This window comes from Mustela lutreola, chromosome 10 (assembly GCF_030435805.1).
Source record: "Mustela lutreola isolate mMusLut2 chromosome 10, mMusLut2.pri, whole genome shotgun sequence".
NCBI lineage: Eukaryota > Metazoa > Chordata > Mammalia > Carnivora > Mustelidae > Mustela > Mustela lutreola.
This window is the reverse complement of record NC_081299.1, coordinates 5333398-5354918: the sequence shown is the minus strand read 5'-3', so window position 1 is coordinate 5354918 and position 21521 is coordinate 5333398. Positions and strand designations below refer to the sequence as shown.

At 48.1% G+C, this 21521-nt stretch overlaps 1 protein-coding gene and 1 pseudogene across 1 annotated transcript; both read left to right on the top strand.

Moving 5' to 3' along the window:
* The first annotated feature begins 2867 nt into the window (after window positions 1-2867).
* On the top strand, window positions 2868-3027 carry LOC131810605 (U4 spliceosomal RNA; annotated as a pseudogene).
* Window positions 3028-6663: 3636 nt separating this feature from the next.
* On the top strand, window positions 6664-20918 carry ERRFI1 (ERBB receptor feedback inhibitor 1). The gene is made up of 4 exons (XM_059137023.1): window positions 6664-6803; window positions 16936-17127; window positions 17237-17313; window positions 18228-20918. Exons 2-4 carry the CDS (start codon window positions 17006-17008, stop codon window positions 19385-19387), a joined length of 1359 nt encoding a protein of 452 aa, XP_058993006.1. The 5' UTR covers window positions 6664-6803; window positions 16936-17005; the 3' UTR covers window positions 19388-20918.
* The last annotated feature ends 603 nt before the right edge of the window (window positions 20919-21521 follow it).

Sequence of the window (21521 nt, the reverse complement as noted above, 5' to 3'; positions counted from 1 at the left end):
TCAAAGAAAAGAAAACTTCAAGGTACTTGTAAGTTACAGTGTTAAATGTTTATCCTATAGATAAGAAAATTGTTGTTGCAGATACTCAATGTATACCAAAAACACCCATTTCCCTTTCCTCCTGGTCCACTGTCAATTTGACCAGAGGAGACCACCTCCTCTGCTGTTAATGGACGTTCTTCAGGTGAGCTGATCCTACCTGTGGTTCTGACGGTGGCCTTGCGCTCAGGCTTGGCCAAACAGAACACGCATTCCTTGCCCCTCAGTTTGAACTAATGAGACTCAGGCCCAGAGTTTTTGTTCAAGCCATTAAATAAGCTTCTCCTTCTTCTTCTTCTTCTTCTTTGTTTTTTTTTTAAATTAAAAGACCCAGAGTTTGCTGGCAGCCATCTTGCCTCAGACCTGCTGGCAGCCATCATGTCACTGAAAAACCTCAAGAGAAAGTCACCACAAAATGGGACAAAGCCAAAGTCAGAGAAAACCTTGATGGGGTTGACATTGAGCACCTGAGGAAAGCAGCTCCTGCAGACATGCCCCCTTAGACTTGTCCATGACTGAAGCACTGAATGCCCCCCCCTTTTTAAATGAATTTGATTTGGATTTTTCTGTCACTAACACTGTAAAAAAAAGCCCTGAAACCACGAGGACGAGTATTCCGTATATTCAACTTCATATTCCACTTTTTACACCAAGTGTGATTATGGAAGAATCTGTGGTGTTTGAAAGTAACCGCCTCAGTTTAAACCCACAGTGACCATCTTTGTAACCTTGGGCGTATTACTTCATCCTGGCCATAAACTGGGCGCAGTAACAGCGGGGACTTCACAGGGTGTGTGAAGGCTTAATTAACACATATAGGAAAAGCCCTAGGACAGAGCCCACTTCCTAGTAAATGCTATAAAAGCGTAAGTTGTCGTTAGTTATTATTATTCTTAATTACAAAATCTGCATAAGCATCATTTTAATAGCTGAATAGATATTCGATAGTTTACGTGCCATAGACCTACGAACAGGCCAGTTTTCACTATCACAAACAACACTGCCTCAAACAACTTTGGGAGGAAAGCTTTATGATTTTATTATTTCCTGAGTGTAGAGCTAGTGAAAATACCGAGTCTCCAAGTTTTTTTTTTTTTTTTTTTTTTAAGATTTTATTTATTTGACAGAGAGATCACAAGCAGGCAGAGAGGCAGACAGAGAGAGAGTGAGAAGCAGGCTCCCCGCTGAGCAGAGAGCCCGATGCGGGGCTCCATCCCAGGACCCTGAGATCATGACCCGAGCCGAAGGCAGCGGCTTAACCCACTGAGCCACCCAGGTGCCCCCCGAGTCTCCAAGTTTTTGAAGAAGACAGAATCTTACAGTCTCGTAATGAACTCTTTCGCACTTTTATATCAGTTAAGCTTCCTGTGTGCCTGTCTATAATCCCCACCACTCAACGTTCTGGGAATGTTTTTCTGGCTCACTGCCCAGTACCTACCATGGACTGGCACACAGTAGGAGTTCAATAAATATTAATTGGTGAATGAATGAATAAATATAGGTAGAACCCGGAGAAGTGTTGGCATTTGCTGACTTCTCACAATGCTACTGTGCCTAATCACTGGGTATATCCCCCTGTGCTTGCATTACAGAGAAAATGATAAAGCCATTCATGTTTAAGCGTTTCTCCTGGAATTTTAAGTTTATGTACAAACTAAATACATTTTTCAAAAGGACACATGCTGGGGTGCCTGGGTGGCTCACTTGGTTAAGCATCTGTCTTCGGCTCAGGTCATGATCTCAGGCCCCTGCTAGTATATGTGCTCTCTCTCTAATAAATAAAAATCTAAAAAGAAAAAAAGAAAAGACACATGCCTATGGATGTTTCTGAGTATGGGTTTATAAGAAGATGCTTATAGATTTTTAGCAACTTGTTACCTTCCCTTCAGAGATGCTGAGATCCTTCCTGCCCCTAGTGTATCTCCCCAAGGATTTCTGGTGCCTGAAATCTCACTGTGGCAGACCCTCTTCTTTGGCATAAGCTTTTACAGCCCCTTAAGTGGAAATACTGCAGACCAAGTAAGACATTTTATCTTCTAAATCGTTTATGCTCCTGGAATTTAACAAAATAACCTCCCAGATGAATTAAATCATGTACACTAATAAGCAATAGAGAATTTTGGAATCTTGCAAAGATTCTAAAGATATAATCAGTGAGTAATGACCAGCAATCACAATGAGAATATAGCAATAATGACAGAGACAGATACTGTGACGGAATGCTGATGTTCTAGGCTATGTTCTAAACACTTTCCCACATACAATCTCATTTCTCTGGCCCAGGACCCTCTAGAGTAGGAGCCACTGTTATCACTGTCCTACAAAAGTGAAGTAAGCCGTTGAATCCCTCGGCTGGTGAGAAAGTTAGGATGTAGGCCCAGAGCCTGGGCTCTTCACTGCCCCAGATTTCTTATTCTCATTCTACTCAGAATAAAAGAAAATATCTGTCACTGAGGGATTGATCTGGTAAGATAACAGCAAATTATTTCAGAACTAAATCCAAAGAAGTAACTTCTCAATTTTTTCTTTTCCTGAGGGAACAGCTTTGCTCTCCATGTATGCTGTGCACACTGGGCGATTTGCTTGTGTCTATATCAACATGTCTCTTCTGTGTTGGTGGCAGTGTAGGAATGAAACAGATTTCTGAAATCTCCTAATAAAGAGTTTATGTTAATATTTTTAATAAATCTATTAATTTATTAATTTATCTGGCAAGGGACTAGAGCGCACCCTACTGGCCAGCTAATAGGAAATGCACCATTTGCTTGGAGGGAAACGTAATGCTGAAGTTTGAAGTTAAATCAGATTCATGTTTAAAAGAAACCTGAAGGTTTGCGCAGTGGTAGTATCATAGCCAATGAGGTTTATCCGAGGCACGATTATTGCTAATTAAAAGAAACCCGAAAAACACTGTCTTGCAAAAATCCACATATTCAGTTAATGCACCTATTGGACACTAAAAAGTTTTAATAGTTCTAAGTTCCAGAAATGGGCTAGAACTGGAAATACAATAATCACCAAAATAGCATCAAAAGCTCCCTAAGGGAGTATGAGGTCAATGAAAAGTGATTCAATTTAAAAATAAGCAACTATACAAATCGCCTCTCTAAAATTCATACTATGAAAAAGGCTGAGTTTACTGTTTATATGTTTTTCTTTTCTCTGTCTCTGTCTCTGTCTCTGTCTCTCTTTTTTAGGCAAAAAATCTAGGAAGGGAGAGGAGTATCCCTACCCTCAGAAGGGAAAAATGGAATTTGTAAAGAAATCTTTTTCTGCTCAATTTTTCAACTGGCTGCTACCGTTGGAAGCGCCATGGAGACTTCCCTGGGCTGTGGTGGCCTTCATGAAGGAATCCCGGCTCTCACCAGCCTGGAGGTTTTGCAGTAACACACAAAGGTTATTGGATATATAAATATATATCAGTGCCCGGATGTCCCTAAGTCATAAAGTGGCCTACTAACAAATGACTCCTAGGAAATTCAATTCTTCCATTGTTGTGTATTTTTTTTACTGCACACTTAGCTATAAATTAGTAAAAAAAGAAAACTGCATAGTCACATTTAGATCATGAACAGACAAAAGTAAACAGTCTAGGACTAAGAGGGCGATTCAGAACATGTCTCACTTAAAAGTATTTCTTTATAAACAACAAAGAAACACAAAACCGTCTATAATCAAGAAGAATAAACCCCAAAACGTGTATCCTCTTCCGCAGGATTCAATATTTGAACATAAATTTGGAAAGCTTGTAAGGTCCCTGTTCAGGATGCTCCTGCTTACCTACGACTTGTGGTCTTGCTAGACAGGATGAAAATGAACAATGTCTTTAGAAAAGCAGTGTCTGTCATTCTATGGTTTCTGAGCCAGAACCTCTCCTTGTTCTTACTCCAAGGACAGCTTCTTCTTACCCTGAAAAATGGGCAAGTGCACAGAGACAATTTAGGTCAGTGTGATGTAAGTCTAACATTTTAGATGTTATGTTTAGGGTTTTTTTTAATTAAAAAACAATCAGCTAATATAAATTCCTTGGGAAGTACATCAAGATTAAATGGACTGTGAGAGATATAAAAAGAATTGTCTGACTTCAACCTTCTCATTGGAGACAATTTAAAACAAGTTATGTTCTGTACAAAGAGAATATTTTTACCCTAAACCTCTAGTCTAGTGTTCTAGTCTGTTAAAAGTCAATGAATGATCACTCGATGAACACAATATGCTAATATTATTTCACGCTGCTTAGCATTTTCCTTGTAAACTCTTCCCAAAATAGTCTACAATATCATTGACATGACCACGTTATTACAAAATATCACTAATAGACTATTAGATAAAAGATTTGTGGGGTGTTAAGTCTATGCATGCAATTCAGCAACAGGTGAGCAAGCTATATCACATGAACATAATTGTAAGCAAAATTCAGTAAGCCATCAACTCTGTTTTTCCCCAAAAAATGAATAAACCAAGTTGTTGATTCTGCACGTTTAAAATAGATTGGAAGGGGAAAAAATGGATTAATCGTATATTACTTGTGTTTTTATGATTTTTTATAATTTACCAAAACAGCACACCAGACAGTTCACAACCATATAACAAGTATCCTGTTGATCTTTTCTCTAAAGAAGGGGTGTGTTTGGTGGTTGCTCTGGTAATTATCACTGGTAATGAATAGGGGAATGTAAAAGCATGCCAATAAGGCCAAAGCACAAATTACAACTGTATTGTAGTGGCTTGAAATAGCGTAACGAGGGTTCCTTTTGGATGAAACTTGAGCTCATCTAGGTCCCCATTCAGTAAATGCTGCACTGTGAGGTCTGAAAAGATGTTCTCTGGCAAATTCTCAGGCTGGTCCTTTTGGTACACTGATAACAGCATATGGGTAAGTGTTAAACATAAATGAAAGCCAAATGGGGGGAAACAATCTGGGCAGATTTTCTGTGAATCAAAAAACCGAATTTGGTTAAGAAAACCAACAAGGAGTTGTGACTAATTTCCATCGTCCTAAAATAATAATAAACGGAGGGCACTGAGAACATCATAGATGGAATCATTAAATTGTTGATAAGTAGCACAGGCATGAAAATGACCCATGAGCCCCTGTAGGCCAGAGGAGCCCATCAGAAAGACCAAAAGAGTAGAGCTCTCTGCTAAACATCTGTTTATCTTGCAACTGAAAAGGGCAAAGGAATCCTTCAGATGTGTGTGTGTGTGTGTGTGTGTGTGTGAGAGAGAGAGAGAGAGAGAGAGAGAGGGGAGGGAGGGAGGGAGAGAAGGCATCGAATTCAAAATTGTGCCTTTGAATTAAATTTAAAAGAATGTAAGTAAACAGTGGGGGAGAAAAGGCAATCATTTCACGGAGTTTGTAAGTTAATAGTTAACCTGAAAATGAGGTCACAATCTCATTCCATATGTTAAACTACCCCAATTAGGTAGTGCTGAATGTGTGACTCTCAGGCACAACTGCCGAAACCGAGAAGGGGCTCTGCAAGACGGACGAGGTCAGCCGGAGGTCCGTGGCCTCTACTTAATAGAGAGTACCATTCAGGAGACTGGTCTAGTTAAAACTGGAGGGTTTCTGTCTGTTTGCTTTTTTTCTTACTTTAGTTACTCTTGGTTTGTTATCATTTGTATTATTTATTTTACGGTTAAACTGTAAGCCTAAGTTGCATCACCGTCGCGGGGAGAAGCCTCCTCCCGCAGGCTTTCCGGTGTTTCGTCCTTGGGCATCACTGGCCACCCGGATGCCCAGAGATGCTGAGAGCGGCGTGGGTCTAGTACTAAAGTCAACACCGGACTAGAGACTGAAGGACAGGCCGGGTAGGGTTGGGGGTGCTTTTTATGGAAGCCCATAGGCTGCCCCGGGCGGGTCAACTGCCACCAGAGACTGGCCTCGGTTTTCGGGCATGTGGTCCGAGGAGAGGGGGCTGGGCAGACCCGCGTTCAGCGGTCCCAGCAAAGGCCCTCAGCAGGGTGGCCTCACTGCCCCTCAAGGTCTCACCCTGCCCTATGCTGTCCCACGCTGGGCAACTCCGTCCCTCGACGTCGCTTGCTTCCCACACTGTCCGTCAGTGCTCCACTCTGTCCGTGCTGCACCCCCTACGCCTCGGCCCGCAGGCCTCCCGGTGCGCGCGGGCCTGCTGCCCGCAGGGGCTGCACTGGCCTTGGCCCGGGCGTCCTCCGCCACGCCGGCGGCGGCGACGGCCCGTGGACCCGGTTACACGCGCCGAACCGCGCCCCGCCGGGGCCAGGAAACGACGGGAAACCCCGCACGACGCTCGGCGCCCCCTTTAGCCGCGCGGAACGCGGGCCGAGGCCGAGCTGCCCGCACGCATTCAGCGTCAGGATTCTGAAGCCTCGGCAGCTGCTCTCGGCTCGCGCAGAGCTGAGGGGCGGAGGCCGCCGCGGCCCAGAAACTGTCCCCTCGGAGACAAAGACGCCATCCCCGCGGGGCCGCGCGACGCCGGTGGACCCCACGCCATCGCCTGGGCCGCGGCATCGCCCCTTTAAGCGGCGCGCGGCCGGGATTGGCTGAGCGGGGGAGGTGGGGCGCTGGATGTCGACGTCACGGCCCCGCCACTGGCATATATTGCGGCGTCTGCTGCCGCGCCGACGGCGGACGAGTGCGAGCGGGGAGTGCGAGTGGGGTGCGGCGGCCAGCGAGTGGCGAGGCGCCTGCGCGGTGTCCGGGCCCCTGAGCCCGCGGCGCTGAGCCAGCCGGGACGGACATGCGCGGGAGGGCGCCGTGGGGCAGCCGCGGCTCCGCGGGGGTAAGGGGCCTGCGGGCCGGGGGTGGGGTGGGGAGGGCGGTGCCGCCCCGCGCCCCCGCCCCTGCCGGGCCCCTGAGGCGGGCTGCGGGCGGCTCCCGACGCTGGGCGGGTCCCCGGGGTGCGGAGAGGGTCGCCGCGACGCGGAGTCTCCAGAGACGGACGGACAGACGGACGGACGGGAGGGTGGGGGGGTAGGGGCCGGTCCGGGGGCGCTGCGCGGGGGCGCGGGCTTCGAGGGCGGCCGGCCGGGGTCCTGCGCGGGTGAGGCTGGCGGCGGCCTCGGCGTCCCCCCTTCCACAATGGGGCTGCGCTGCCCCGGCGCGCACCGTGTGCCGGTCAGCCCTGTCCCAAAGGCTGTGCTGGGGGGTGGCCGGCCCGCGGCCCCTCTGCTCGGTCTCTCGGCGACGACGGTCGTCCCCGGTCAGGGCCCTTGAGTAATTCCGAGCCCCCCCCTCCTGTCTCAGAAACGCGATCCTTTGGTCGGAGCGTCCTAATTACTGTTTCCGAAGGAATGGGAGTGCAGAATCCTGTGTTCGGAACGTGGCTGCTTATTGGGTGTTTTTCGTGTGTCCGTGCGTGTGTATTTATATGTATATCACAGCCTCTTACAAATTAGATGACTTCTTAACCATGATTGGTGCTGTATCGGTGCTTCCTAAGTCTTTATTAGGATTTCGTCATTGCTTGAAAGGAACCAGTCTCTTACCTGATAAAAATATATATATATATGAATAGATTGTTAGTCATAAACTTAAGTGCAGTCAGAATAGACTGTAGCTTTAAAAGAGATGTGTTGGTGACTTTAGGTACACCTGCAACACAGGTAGGGCCGGACTGGTTTCTAAGCAACTGTCAGAGGTGAAGAAAGGTGAGGTTAAAATGCGTTTTTTTGTGTGTGGTTTTGTTTTGTTTTGTTTTGTTTTTACCCCCCTGAAGAACACTATTCTGCACGTTTTTCAGCTTTTATAAATCTGTAAGAATGCGAAGGGTATGCATTTGTTGAGGATACTGAAACATTCGCCATGCCAAGTCTTGCTTTTTTTTTTAAATTCCTCCCCCACCCCCCATTTCTGTAATATGGGGTTGTTTTTTTTTTTTAGATTTTATTTATTTATTTGACAGAGAGATCACAAGTACATAGAGAGACAGGCAGAGAGAGAGGGGGGAAGCAGGATCCCTGCTGAGCAGAGAGCTTAACATGGGGCTTGATCCCAGGACCCTGGGATCATGACCTGAGCCGAAGGCGGAGGCATTAACCCACTGAGCCACCCAGGTGCCCCTGTAATATGGTTTTCAGCAAAGTTTTACTTAAACAGAGCAGAGACAGGAGGCCACCTACCCATTTCAGAAACTGACCAAATTTTGCTAAGCAAAGTAAAAGTTGGCTTCTTGCTCATTGTGCTGTGATTGGTTACCAGTAGGTACTGCTGTCTTTTCCAGTTATTAGCAGATTTGAAGAGAAGTATATACAGCTTTTAGCCTGAACTTCAGACACAATTTGTCAGCTCCTTCCTTCCACGCAGAGGCTTATTTTCAGCTGCCTGTCTCCGTGGTAGAAGGGGCTAGAGGTCCTGGGCTTAGGATTTTAACCTGGCATGTATTAGATTGTGAACTCCTTCAGGGCAGGAACTCTTCTGTACAGCTTCTATCTTGCGCAGCCTTGCACATAGTCGATGGTTGATAAATAATTGCATGGAAGCATATTTTGCATCTTAAAGCTCAGCAGGATTGGACCAGTCACTGATAAGGGTGGGAAGCAAATCTTTCTTTATGGCTGTTATGAAATGTCTGAGTTACTCATATTTTCGACAGATACATAAAACTACTGTTTCAATGAATTGTGTCTCCTCCTTTCAGTTCACAATAGGCACTGGTCACTTTGCTCTGAGATTTAATTATACTGTAGACTTGAGTTTTTGTGTGAAAATGACTCTTAACTGCTGCTCCTCAGAAGGTGAACCAGATAATACTCCCTTTCAGCTAATACTAATGGTAGCTTTTAAAAGCAAGTTGCCTAAATTACAGGTACAATCTAACATGCTTGAAACTGACCTGAATGTCTGCATACCATCAGGTTGCTTTAGAAAGGTGAGCAGAGGAGGGAAAGGTGGTGCCAAGGGTAATTCCAGGAATTTGAATGTCATCAGCTCCCTCTGCCAGAGAAACAGCTCTGCTTTTAACCTCAATAAATTTGAATTGGTACCTCATCATCGGGATTCCTTTTGCATCTTTTGATGCTGGTGTTTGGCCATGCTTCAGAAAAGCTAACGAATAACCTCCTGGGTACTGGGTAAACAAGATCAGCTATGGCATTCGGGCGTAATTTGCACAGCATAAATGCGTGCTCTGTAAAGGTAGATAAAACTGGTGAGTTTCAGGGTTCTGAATGTTAGCTAGCATAATAGAGAAATTTGCTTTAAGACAGGGAAAAGTTAGTGTGGGACTCAGACTTCAGAAGGGGAAAAGGATTCTGTAATTTGGAATCATTGTTGATAGTTTAATCCAATTCCTCATACTATAAAATGGGGCACTTGAATCCTCCAAGCCTCAGTGGATATATTTGTAAAATATGGGGCTCTGGCTACGTGAGTTTTACTCCTTTTCCGTTCCACAGTGACATGATTCAACATTTCAGGGGAAGCAGTAGGAGGGTAAGGATGAGAAGACATTGAAGTTCTCCTTGAAGACCCACAGAATATGAAACCTGGCCAGGTACAGGTTATTTAAAATAATCTGTATTTTATATCCTCTTCGTGGAATGTTCCTCTCATTCTTCTCATGGCTGCCTCTTTCTCATCTTTAAATTTCAGTTTAAAAAGTCACGTAGGGAGGCCTGCCCTAACTGCCCTTGTCAGTCCGGCCTCCCCACCCTGTCCTCCTGGGGACGTTCTCACAGTCTGAGACTGCTTGTCGTCAGAGACTGAGGCTTTCCCACACAGCAGCCACGTCTCCTTCACTACCATAGCATCTACTCCAGAATAAGCACTTGAGAACCGTTTGTGGAAATAACTCATCCTTGCCCTCTAAGAATTTGAGTGAAATCCTGTGCGTGGAGCTCCCGTTCCCATCTTAACGGGTGACTTGCACTGAGGTCTTGAGTGTTTTGCTTAGCCATCTCTGCATCAGTTTCCCCACTGATAAAGGAGAACATTAGAAAGAGAAGTGAGGTTGGGGTGCCTAGGTGCCTCAGTCAGCAAAGCATCTGACTCTTGATTTGGGGTCAGGGTTGTGAGATTGAGTCTCAAGTCTCCCCCTCCCATGGGGCTCCACACTCAGCGGGGAGTCTGCTTGAGATTCTGTCTCTCCTCTGCCCCGCCTCTTACTCATGCTCTCTCTCTCAAATAAATAAAATCTTTAAATAAAAAAAAAAAGAAAGAAAGAAAAGAAGGAAAAGGAAGAACTGAGGTTTCTGCCTAGAATAAAGAGACCGTGGAGAGGAAAGGAGTGAAAGTGTAGCGGGGGAGTGCTGGATTAGAGCGCGGAAGAGCCTTGCTGGCCTTGCTGCCGGCAGGAAGGTGTTTGGCCTCACTTCCTCCTCAGCAGGCACAGAGTGTAATCCCTGCCTCCTCTGACAGGGATGTTGTGGGGATCAGGTGAGATGATGTGTCGGAAAGTACTTTGTAATTTATAGAGTGCTTTGCGAAGACAAGATACGCCATCATTCGATTCCAGACTAAAATGGAGCCTGATTATAATGGCATTACCGGGATCCATGCTGTGAGAGGATGTTAAAAGGAGGCCCCTTGGGTATCTGTAGGGACACCTGGGTAAAGACAGGCCCACGTGATACCAGGTATCGTGTTGTAGCGGGGTGTGTAGTGCTGGGGCATCAGTGTGTCCTCAAAAATTGAGGCTTGGAAAGAATTGCTCCAAGTAGTCACAGAGTATAAAATTGATACCTTGACCACCCTTTCAGAGGATACACAGGCCAAATCTGCAATTTACAACTTTCATAGGAGGATTTAATGGAGCTGAAATAAAATAGGAACTTTCATAGTCTAAAGGTTACCCAAGAAAAACTATTACCAGGCAGCAAATCCCCAGAAAAGTCTGTCTGAGCCACCCTGAACGCAGGCCTTGTAGTGGGTCAGATCTTATTCCCAGTTAAGAGCCTGAGGGGCTCGGAGGGGCCGGTGGTGTGCACAGCAAGAGCCTGGCTTAAGTCTCCGGGCCCCACCGTTGACCTGGAGCGAGTTACTTAACTTGATGTGCCTGCAGTTCCTCAGCTGTAAATGAGGGTCATAATAGTAACCTGCCCCACAGGGTTGTTGAGAGGATTAAATAAGTTATACATCACTTAGAACAATGCCTGCCAGATAAGTTCCCAAGAATTAGTTTCTTTTTTGTACTGGTTTTATGTTCCTTGTAACAACCTGGTGTTACCCCATTGGGTGACTCCAGTGCTCGTTAAGTACATTTCAAGTTTCAAAGACTCCCTTCCCATCATTGGATTATTGTGCTCCTTGTTAAGATTAGAATAGAACCCACGTATTTTTTCCATTTGGAAATCTATTATGTGTATGTCTAAAAGGAATAATATTTTGCAATCCCGTGCGTGTGTGTGGCTCCTGACCGTAGCATCTGTAGGAAGAGCACAAAGGACAAGAGCCTGTGTCCCTGCCGTGGTATCCTTCTGCCTCCGCGCGAAGGCCGCGTAGGACACCAAGTGAATCAAAAGGCTATTGATGACGATGGTCATGGAACGAATAGGTTTTTTGTTAGTTTGCTGTTTCTTAAAATACTCAGCTAGAAAATACTCTGAATTATTCCACAAATTATGTCACTCAGCTTTGCTTTTGACAGTCGGAAGATAAATTATTTTTCTTGTTGCCCCAGTTTTTACCACCTACAAGTGGACTGTTCCATGCTTGCCCACTGAAGGGCAGATGGATGCTGCCAGGGACGAGATATCCATCCTCACTCCACAGAGCAGCGTTGCCCTGGGTCCTGAAACCCTCGTGTTTACCTTGAATTCATGCAGAAGCATTTCAGTGACCTTTTTTCCCGTAACTTAACATGAAAGATGTGAAGTCCTCTGTGCTCTTCATGTGAAGGCCATGCATGTGGAGGATGTAATGGAATGTAGCAGGGGATCGCCAAGGAAATTTCTGCCTGCCTCCCCCTTCCTTCCCCCAAATCATGGTCTGTTAGGGTGAAATCCAAGAAAAACCCTGAATTTGGGCCTTGGATTGTGAAGAGTCCTTTAATCAGTAAGTCTTCTCATGTTATTAGTCAAAGTGAAAATTCTGTAAAACAGCCACACTAGATGTTCAGTGTGTCAAACAGCTGAGCTGCTAAAGCTTTAGACATGAATCACAGTAAAAATGATGGGATTTTAGTTTTGTTTTAATATTCTCAAAGGTGATTATTTTAGGCATTTTCAGACTGAAGGTTAATGTGCAAGTGGTGGTTTCTGTGGGGAGGATCTAAAATCATTTTTTTTTTAAATAAAAAATAAAATCATGGAATTTGTCACGTTCCAAAATCAGTTTTTGGTTTTTTGGTTTTGGTTTTTGCTTTTTAACAAATCTTGGCTCTGAATAGGATTATCTTCTATCTCTTTTGTTAAGGATATAGTCGTGTAGGTGGTTGTTAAATAAGGTTGAAAAGACCATTTATCACCCTGAATAAACAGAAATCAGGTTCTAAAACCAGATTGAAAGAAGGAAATTACATCACACTTTTAAATAAGGAAGCACTGGGCAGAACTGGGTGAGTTGTATGACAAAAATGTGCCCCTCCTCCTCTTGGGGATTGCTTTTGAGATTTATTAATGAGATCTGCTGGAAGGTAAGCACATCTAGGTTACAGTCTTAAGGTAGCCTGGTTTAAAAAAAAAAAAAAAGTTTCAAAGTGACTTTCCTCAATGTAAAGGCATGTGATTTCATTTTAATAACGCATCTGTGGTATGCTTTTTGGTGTAGCCTTTTTTGGTTTTGTTTAAGGAAAGTGACCTTAACTTTAGCAACAAGAACAGTAAGTGCAGAAGGAATAGTGTGGAAGAGAAGGTGAAATTCATTATTTTCAGAAAGCTCTCCCCCGGGTGCTTAAGGTGAATGTATAGTAATAGAAACCAACTGAGAAAGTTACATTGTTAATCACTTAAGCTTAGAGTTTTCACCCAGTCTGTATACTGTCCACTTCGGATTTTGGAAGTCAATGAAATGAGAATCCCTTGCCTGCTTCTTACCTAAATTTGTCACATTATCGGGAGGTGTCAGCCCATGTTAGGTTTATCCCTTAGTTCTTCATTGATTTACAGGAAACATGAGTCTGTCATGTCATTATTTTTTTTAGAAGTGAGATGACTTTTTTCTCAATATCCGTTTAGTAAATATTTATCAGAAATGTGTGATACCAGGATCTACACAGCAGGTGGGGAAAGTCCCCAAAGATTTGGAGGATGGGCAAGAAGACACAAAATAACCCAAGAACATGGGGACCCTGTGCCGGCTTTTCAGTAGGGAGCCAGGTAGTGGACAAGGTGGTGTGACAGATGGCCTCCAAGGAAAAGGTGCATTCTAACAGAGATGAGGGAAAAGAGAAGCAGGAGCTTGAAAAAGGTGGGTCAGGGCCTGCCTTGTTAGAGAGGCCTTACGTCCAGCCTGCAGAGCCTTACTTTAGAAGCCTCTGAAGATTGGAAGATCTGAATTTGCTCTCCAGTTCAGGAATACGGATCTGGTTCTGGTGTGTGGGGTGGATCAGGTATTCTCAGACCCAGGAAGGAAGGGAGGCTTGAGAGCAGGACAGAAGCAGGCAGTGGAACTGGGCGATCGAATGTGCATCGGTCCTGGCTCAGGTTATGAAAAATGGTGCCTGTGGGAGAAGCGGCATCCTTGCAGACCCTGAACTGGTTTGGGAAGGCGGCGGGGGGGGGGGGGGGGGGGTGTGAAGTAAGTGACAGGAGTTTGGTTTGTAGTGTTGCAGATGCCAGAGGGCCCTCCAAGTGGAAAGATAATCACCAGACAATAGGAAATGCAAAGTGGAAGCTTGAGTCGGGGCTGGAGTCAAGACTCAGGAGATGGAGGAGTTGTCTTGTCATAGTAGAAGTAGATCCAAACTCCAGGAGCGGGGTGGGGGAGGGGGAGTTGCAGGGAGAGCAAAGCAGAGGACGGCTGCAAGAAACAGATGGTTTCAGGGGGTACTACTTTTTGTCTTGAACTTTAAAAAAAGTGAGGTTAGTAGGAAACAGTTCACATCTGGGATTGGTATTTAACTGCACTTCTGACACACTGAAAAGGCTAAAGATTAGTTGATGAATTTTAGGGAAGTTCTTTTGCCCAAGGTCATTCCGATCCTGTTGGACACCGCACTGCCTCGGTTCACATCCGCTCTCATAGTTTGCATTTCATAACAGAATGCTGTCTTGTGCTGAGAGATGCTGATTTCCCCACCTAGGGCTGTTCTTGCAGTTGCTTGCCTCCTGAGCTGTCAGGGAGAGCTGGCTTTACAGTTGACACAGAAACAAAATTTGAAACACTTGAGCATTAGTGAAATGTCACTGGACTGTGGGTTTCTTTTTAACTTGAGCTTGGCCAGGCGGCTGATCTCCCCCCGCACCCTCCAAACCCAGGAGGTTATGTACTGCAGACTTGGGAGCTTTGAGAGAGGCGTGGAAGAGTTGTAGGTGGCTGGCATTCCCAGGAACATGCCAAAAACATTTGCTTCCAAACGTACAGCATGTCACCCTTCCTGGGCCTATCGTTGGAAGTTATTTTCCGAACGAGAACATGCAGTTATGTTTCCCTCCTGGCTTCCCCCAAGCAAGCAAGTAGGAAGTTCGGACAGTTTCATAACACATCCCATTCACAATTCCCCATTGAAATGTAGAGGCAGGTCACCTTCTATGAATACACAAAGACACTATTGTGGTCAGAAGTGAGCTGGCTTAGTGAACACAATTCTTTTTATACTAAAAAAAATTTTTTCTTAAGAAAGCTAACAAGTAGGTGATGGAAACAATGAATAAAAAATAACTTTCTAGAACGTATACATAATTCGGAGGGGCTGCCGAAATGTGAGTTTAGAATTCCGAGGCCATTCCAGCAGAGGCGATAGTTACACAATCATTCTGTTGAAAGCTAAGATTTAGATGGCATTAGGAGGCTGACACGCAGTAATTACGAGGAGCACTTGCTGGCCTGCAGACAGGTGGGGGTTGGGCCTCCAGAAACCCCCGCAGCATTTTCCTGTAATCTGGATGAGCGATCTCTAAACGTGTGCTTTCAAACTACTTAAATACCATATTCTTCTTCCTATCTTGGCCTTTCATTTTTACATCACCACAGATACTTTCCCTGTGGTCTTGCCTGAGCTTGTTGGGTGCTGGGGGGCGGGGAAGTATCACATGCCACAAGGCCAGGCGCCCAGAGGGAGTACCGAGCAGTGTGTTCTAAAAAATGTTGTTGTTGTTAATTTTCTATAGCTCTCCTTAATCCAGGTAAAATAAATGTGCTTTTCATTTTAAGCCTCTGAGGACCAAAACCAAAAAATAAGGTCTCCTGATAACTTGGGTTTCTTAAATGGTGGGGTTCTCCGCCCCCCCCCCCCCGTTCTTCTTAACAGTATGTCTTTGAGAGACTCATCATAGGAAAAGAAAGCTTGACTATTTGAAATAATATTTGAAAGCTACTTAAGTCTCTGCCTCATGTATCAGAGCAGCTGGCTTTGGGAGAGTAAAAAGCCGAGGATCAGTAATGGCCCCATCTTCACTTTGTTTCCAAAACATTACTGTCTCTCCATTTCTTTTTGCATGAACAACAGTAAGCACTTACAGAGTGTTTTTTAGATCTGTAGCTAAAAAGAAAAAAAAAAAAAAAAAGACCCCTGTACATTCCCTGTACAGGAATCCTCATATCCCTGTACGTTCAGTTGACCCTGACCGTGGTAAAAAGGAGATGGTAGGGTCTGGTCGTTCCACTGCAACTAGCAGTCACTTGCTGATGTTCCATGTAGTGATGAGTGATGATTGCGACCTAGCCTCTTTCCTGGACTCCCAGTCTAGTGGGTGACAGATCTGTCCCTGAAACAGAGGACATGTGAACCCCCTCCTCCGTCCCCCAGAACGCCCCCAGTCCTCAGCATACCCCCCGGCTCTGGGCAGCCACACGTGCATGCTCTGGGGCACTAGAGCATTACGAAGCGTCTGTGCTCATCCCAGAAGGGGTCAGTGTTACACAGAGTTGACAGATCATATCCTAGTGTCTCAAAGAAAAAAAAGCCTCAACTTTAAGGAAGCATGAAGATGCCAAGAAAGCAGAGCCAGATGCTAGAAGACTCCTCCAGCAAGAAGGTGTGGGGGGAGCTACTGGTTGACCCTAGACACGGTGCACCTGCTGAGGGACATTGAGGAACTGCTCACATTAAGAAACTGCTAGATTAAGAAAAGGCACTTACTTAGCCTCTGTCATCCTTGCCTTGCAGGAGGCAAGGCATGAAGCAGAAGGCACTTGGTACAGAATGTGAAGAATGTGCCTTTAAGTTTGTCTTTCAAAGGGAGGAGGAAGCTGTCCCAGGCCTCTGCTGAAGCCCATAACCTTGCAGAACTTGATTTTTACAGGATAATGGAAATTAGGATCCTCCTATCTAGCAATTTCTTTATTCTCAAAGAGGTGGTAACTGGAGAATTTGTCCTCCAGGGGCCAACCCTGAACTACAGAATCCAAACAAATGCTAGGTCGTGGGGAGGTCTGCTGCCACCATAGGCTCTCCTGTTCAGTAAGCCTTGGGTTTTAGTGAATGTCAGTTCTGCGGGATTGAATACAGTGATTTCTGAAATGACCTTGTTGGCTTGGGGGACAGGGAGCTCCTCATGCTTCGGGAAGTGAGCAAGATTTATCCTGCAGCTGTTGGGCTGCAGTGGGAGATGGATCGCTATGGATTATTCCTCACTTTGCCGAAAGCATGCAGTGCTTTGATTAGTACCTCCCCCTCTCCCAGTTGCTCAGAGTGACCACGTTTGAGTAGTGCCATGACCATGAGAAGTAAGGGTGAGTTTGTGCAAGAGGTTGCGATCGAGTGAACGTCTATGCAGTTTTCTGTCCCAAATGCCCCCAGATTCTCTAATATTAGCTCTCTCTGGGTATTTCCGAATTGTTTGTTCACCCGGCTCTTTTCTGTCGCCCCTGCGCAGGGAATGCAGGCTACTGGTTGACCGCAGATCCCTCAGCCTCAAGCGTGGAGACCTCCCAGAGTAAGACACCATGTCCACGGCAGGAGTTGCTGCTCAGGAGATTAGAGTCCCATTAAAAACTGGATATCTGCACGATGGCCAAGCCATGAGGACCGTGAGGACCTGCTGGGGCGGCCGCAGTGAGTTTGAAAAGTAAGCGCAGGACAGAAGGGCCTGAGAAGTCTAAGCCCTGGTGTTCCGGTGAGCTGGAGGCTGGGACGGCTCCTTGTGAGTGACCAAGATGTTTTTCCTTTCCTTTCAGTCACTTTTTGAACATTGACCCGATCACGATGGCCTACAGCCTCAACTCCACGGCCCAGGAGCACCTCGCGTCTCTCGGTACATGTCCCCGAAACGCGGTTGGGGGGGCGAGGGCGGCGGGTGCTTGCGGGGGGCGAGCCTGGGGCTGGGCCGGCTGGTCCTGCAGCTCCGCGCCGGCGTCAGGAAGCCGCCCGAGCCTGGTGGCAGCCGGCGCCGAAGAGAGCCGCCCGAGCCCGGCTCTCCAGCCCCTGCCTTCCTCCGGAGTCGGCGGGGCCCTGACGAGACCCGTTTGTGGAAGCAGGACCCTCCACAGTCGCTGACGTGGCCCCAGCTCTGGTCCACACGTAGCTTGCAGAGACCTCGGAGACCCGTCCTCTCCCTCACGAGTGTCGCGCACGCATCCGTGGGCGAGCAATCGTGTCCGTGGGGACGAGAGACTGAGGAAAGCGTGTGACGTGCCGCCCGGCACTTGTGCCGCGGACACTGCGCTCCTTAGATTGCTGTCAGGGGCTCCGAGCCCAGCACGGGCAGGTCTGCGCGCCCCTGACGTCCCACTGGGCTGCCGGTGCCGCCCCGGTGTCGCCCGACGCGGCCCTCGCCTGCCTCGCGTCGCCGCCGCTCTTTCCGCGGCCGGGCCGGTGTGGCGCGGCCCTCCGGAAAGGACACGCTGCTCGTGGTCTGCGAGGCTCGCGCGCGTCACCCAACCTGCCGCCGACTGCGGGGTGTGTGGCCGTGCCCCCCGCGCACGGCCGGGGCAGATGGACCCGATGACGTGCCCTTTGAAGCAGGTCCCGTGTGGCCGCCAACTGGCGCCTCGGCCCGCGGCTGTCCCCGGGGTGTTCTCGGCGGCACCGTCGCGCATGCGCTGCCTCAGCAGAGAGCCGCGGGCGCGGGGGTCGGGGTGGGGGGGCCTCGGCCTGGGGCAGCGCGGGGGGGGGGGGGGCAGCACGTCGCGCGCACGGCCCCTTCCTGACGCGTCTGGTTGGCTGCAGGGCACGCGGCGACGCCTGCGGCCAGGGACGGCCCCGCCCAGAAGCCCAGCCTGGCCGCGCTGGTCATCCCGCCGGGCGAAGACGGCGCGCAGCGAGGAGAGGAGCGCGTGGTGTGCGGTTTGCGGCGGCTCTCGGTGAACGGGCTGTGCGCGTCCCCCCCGCACACCCCCGGGAGGAGCCCCCCGTCCCCCTTCCCCTGCGCGGCCCTCTGCGACCGGGGCTCGCGGCCGCTCCCGCCGCTGCCCATCTCGGAGGACCTCGCCCTGGACGAGGCCGACTGCGAGGTGGAGTTCCTCACCAGCTCGGACACCGACCTGCTCCTGCGAGACTGCGCGCTCTCCGGCTTCAGATACGACGTCCCCGGCCGGCGCAGCTTCCGCGGGTGTGGACAGATCAACTACGCGTACTTCGACACCCCGGCGGTCTCCGCGGCCGACCTCAGCCAGGCGCCCGAGCCGCACGGCGCGGTGCAGAGTTCAAATCCTCCCCCGCCCCAGAGCCACCGGAGACTGCGACGGTCGCATTCGGGACCGGCCGGGTCTTTCAACAAGCCCGCCATAAGGGTGTCCAGCTACATACACAGAGCTTCTCCCAACTCAGACGAAGACAAACCCGAGGTGCCCCCCAGGGTCCCCATACCTCCCCGGCCCGTGAAGCCGGATTACAGAAGGTGGTCAGCAGAGGTTACTTCCAGCACCTACAGTGACGAAGACAGGCCTCCCAAAGTGCCGCCGAGAGAACCTTTATCCCGCAGTAACTCGCGCACACCCAGCCCCAAGAGCCTCCCGTCTTACCTCAACGGGGTCATGCCTCCCACGCAGAGCTTCGCCCCCGACCCCAAGTACGTCAGCAGCAAGGCTCTGCAGAGACAGAACAGCGAAGGATCTGCCAATAAGGTTCCCTGCATTCTGCCCATTATCGAAAATGGGAAGAAGGTCAGCTCGACGCATTATTACCTACTACCTGAGAGACCCCCGTACCTGGACAAATATGAAAAGTTTTTTCGGGAAGCAGAAGAAACACACACAGGCCCCCAACCCCAGCCCCTGTCTGCTGACTGCGGTGTCATCCCAGCCGCAGACAAACCGGATCCAAAAACAAAACTGGACCTCGGTGGCCACATGAAGCGCAAACACTTGTCCTATGTGGTTTCTCCTTAGGCTCTGCGGTCGTGGTTCAGCAGGGGCTCCCTGGGAGCAGATGGTTGGCAAGCCACTCTCCCATTCAGTGGAGATTCACAGGGGAGTGTTCCAGATCGCAGAGCAGAATAGCTGAACCCTCCGTCTTAGAGAGAGGGTCAGAGCAGCCACCAGGCGCCCTCAGGCTGGGAAGCCCTGATTTTGTTGGCGTTGCAGGAAAGTCTGTTCCAGCCTAGAACGGAAAGCTGTGCCGGCGGGGAGGGAAGGCTGGGGAACCTTCGATGTGTGTATACATTAGAGACCTATAGAAGCCTGTGTGGCAGCCACGGGCCGTAGTCACGGGATAACCAATTAGTTGCTACCTTAGAGTAACATGTATTCGGAATGTTAAAACAAGCTGGAGGACGACTCCTGACTGAAAATTGAGCAAATGGAAAGAAAACACAGTATTGTTTAGATCAGAATCATTAAAAAAACAAAAAACAGTAAACAACCAAAAAAAAAACAAAAACCATTTTTGCTTAGTCAGTTTGAAAGGATCTGGCTCTCGGGCCCATGAAGTTCTGTCTCCTTTATTTCTGCAAACAGTCTGTGCCACTGAGGGCGGGGCCCACATCTGTCCCGTGGCCCTTCCTGCCCAGTTTAAAAATCGTCCCGAGGCCTGGGTCCCTCCAGTTTGCCTTCTGCTCCGTTGAGGGGAGGTTGGCAGTGTGCTTGGCAGCCATGTTCTCACCTGTGCACATGTCTCACACTTTGACAAATGAGAAGGTTCCAGAATCCATAAATCATTTTTCCTGACAGTTCCTGCTCTGTTCTGCCCACTAGCGTGGCCCATCGTAGCACGGGCCTCGCAGCTGCGGAAGGAGGGCAGGTTCAGGTCCTGTGGAGAAGCAGACCATTTGCCCGTGGTCAGGAAGTCAGTTTTAAGCAATCGTGAAACAGCTGTGTGACTGAGAGTCACTGGGAGCATGTGTTGTGGTTTTGTGTTGGTGTTTTGTTGTTTGTTTGTTTTTTTAAGATTGTATTAATACACAAATACAGCACAAGCTGGCCTTGTGTTGCTGGTTCCTATTCAGTATTTCCCGGGGATTGTTTGCTTTTTGAGTGAAACACTTGTGACCAAGAGCACAGTATGTCTTAATGGCACAGGTCACATCAGCATCTTCCTGCTTCTGGGACCGTCCCGATTGGCTGCTTCACCCGGACTCAGTGAGACCTGTCACGTGCGCTGGGGCTTCCACACGCTTCGAGGTGTGGATCTTGTAGAGACAAGCACAAAAGAGAAGGTGCTCACTAACAGAGGTACATTACTACAATGTTCTCTTAACAGTTCAACAAGCTGTTTACAGTTTAAACTGCTGAATGATAAGATTTGAGCTATTTAAAGCTTATATTTTAGTATGAACTAAATGAAGGTTAAGACATGCTTTAGAAAAAATGCACTGATTTCTGCATTATGTGTACAGTGTTGGACAAAGGATTTTATTCATTTCTGTTGCATTATTTTGAATATTGTCTTTTCATTTTAATAAAGTTATAATACTATTTATGACACCGTTAACAATGTTCTTGCCTAAAGTCTTATAAAAGTTGATGTCTCAAGTACGTTGACAAGCATTGCCATCTCTAAGCACAAGGGAAGCTTTTTCATGGCTTCCTAAGTGCTTGAAATTTACCATCATTCCCTAAAATAAAAGTAATTTGAGCGACTGATAATTGAATCTTAGAGACATGCACAGTGCAAGCGGGCTGTTTGTTTTCACCTTTAACAGTTCAGAGAGGGGGCTTGGGCTGATGCTGGGCCTGCTGTGGAGGGGCCTGCCTATCACGGGGCACATACGGAAGAGACTTGATGTGACTCACAATGAGTTTCAGGATTAGGTCCGGATCATTGTGGGCCCTTTGGGAAGCTCTGCTTCCTGTCTGACATGAGGCCACCAGAGAAACCCCAGCCTGCCCAGGCCTCGCGGAGAGGACAGCCATGCTTTTCCCGGCTTCTCTGCACAGGAGGAAGCTAGGCCACTGGGTGTGTGAGGGCACCTCTCCAGCCCCGTGGGTCCCTATGCTCAGCTCTCCCCTCTCCTGGGCCCTGTAGCCAAAACCCAGTCACTCTCACCCCTCCATGGCTCCTGGGCAATGGTGAAGCTCTCCGTAA

Excerpts from the sequence above, each read along its gene's own strand:
- ERRFI1 (XM_059137023.1), top strand. The coding sequence starts at position 17,006 with ATGTCCACGGCAGGAGTTGCTGCTCAGGAGATTAGAGTCCCATTAAAA. Across the intron at positions 17,128-17,236 it reads GGCCGCAGTGAGTTTGAAAA|TCACTTTTTGAACATTGACC; the intron begins GTAAGCGCAGGA and ends CTTTCCTTTCAG. Across the intron at positions 17,314-18,227 it reads GGAGCACCTCGCGTCTCTCG|GGCACGCGGCGACGCCTGCG; the intron begins GTACATGTCCCC and ends GGTTGGCTGCAG.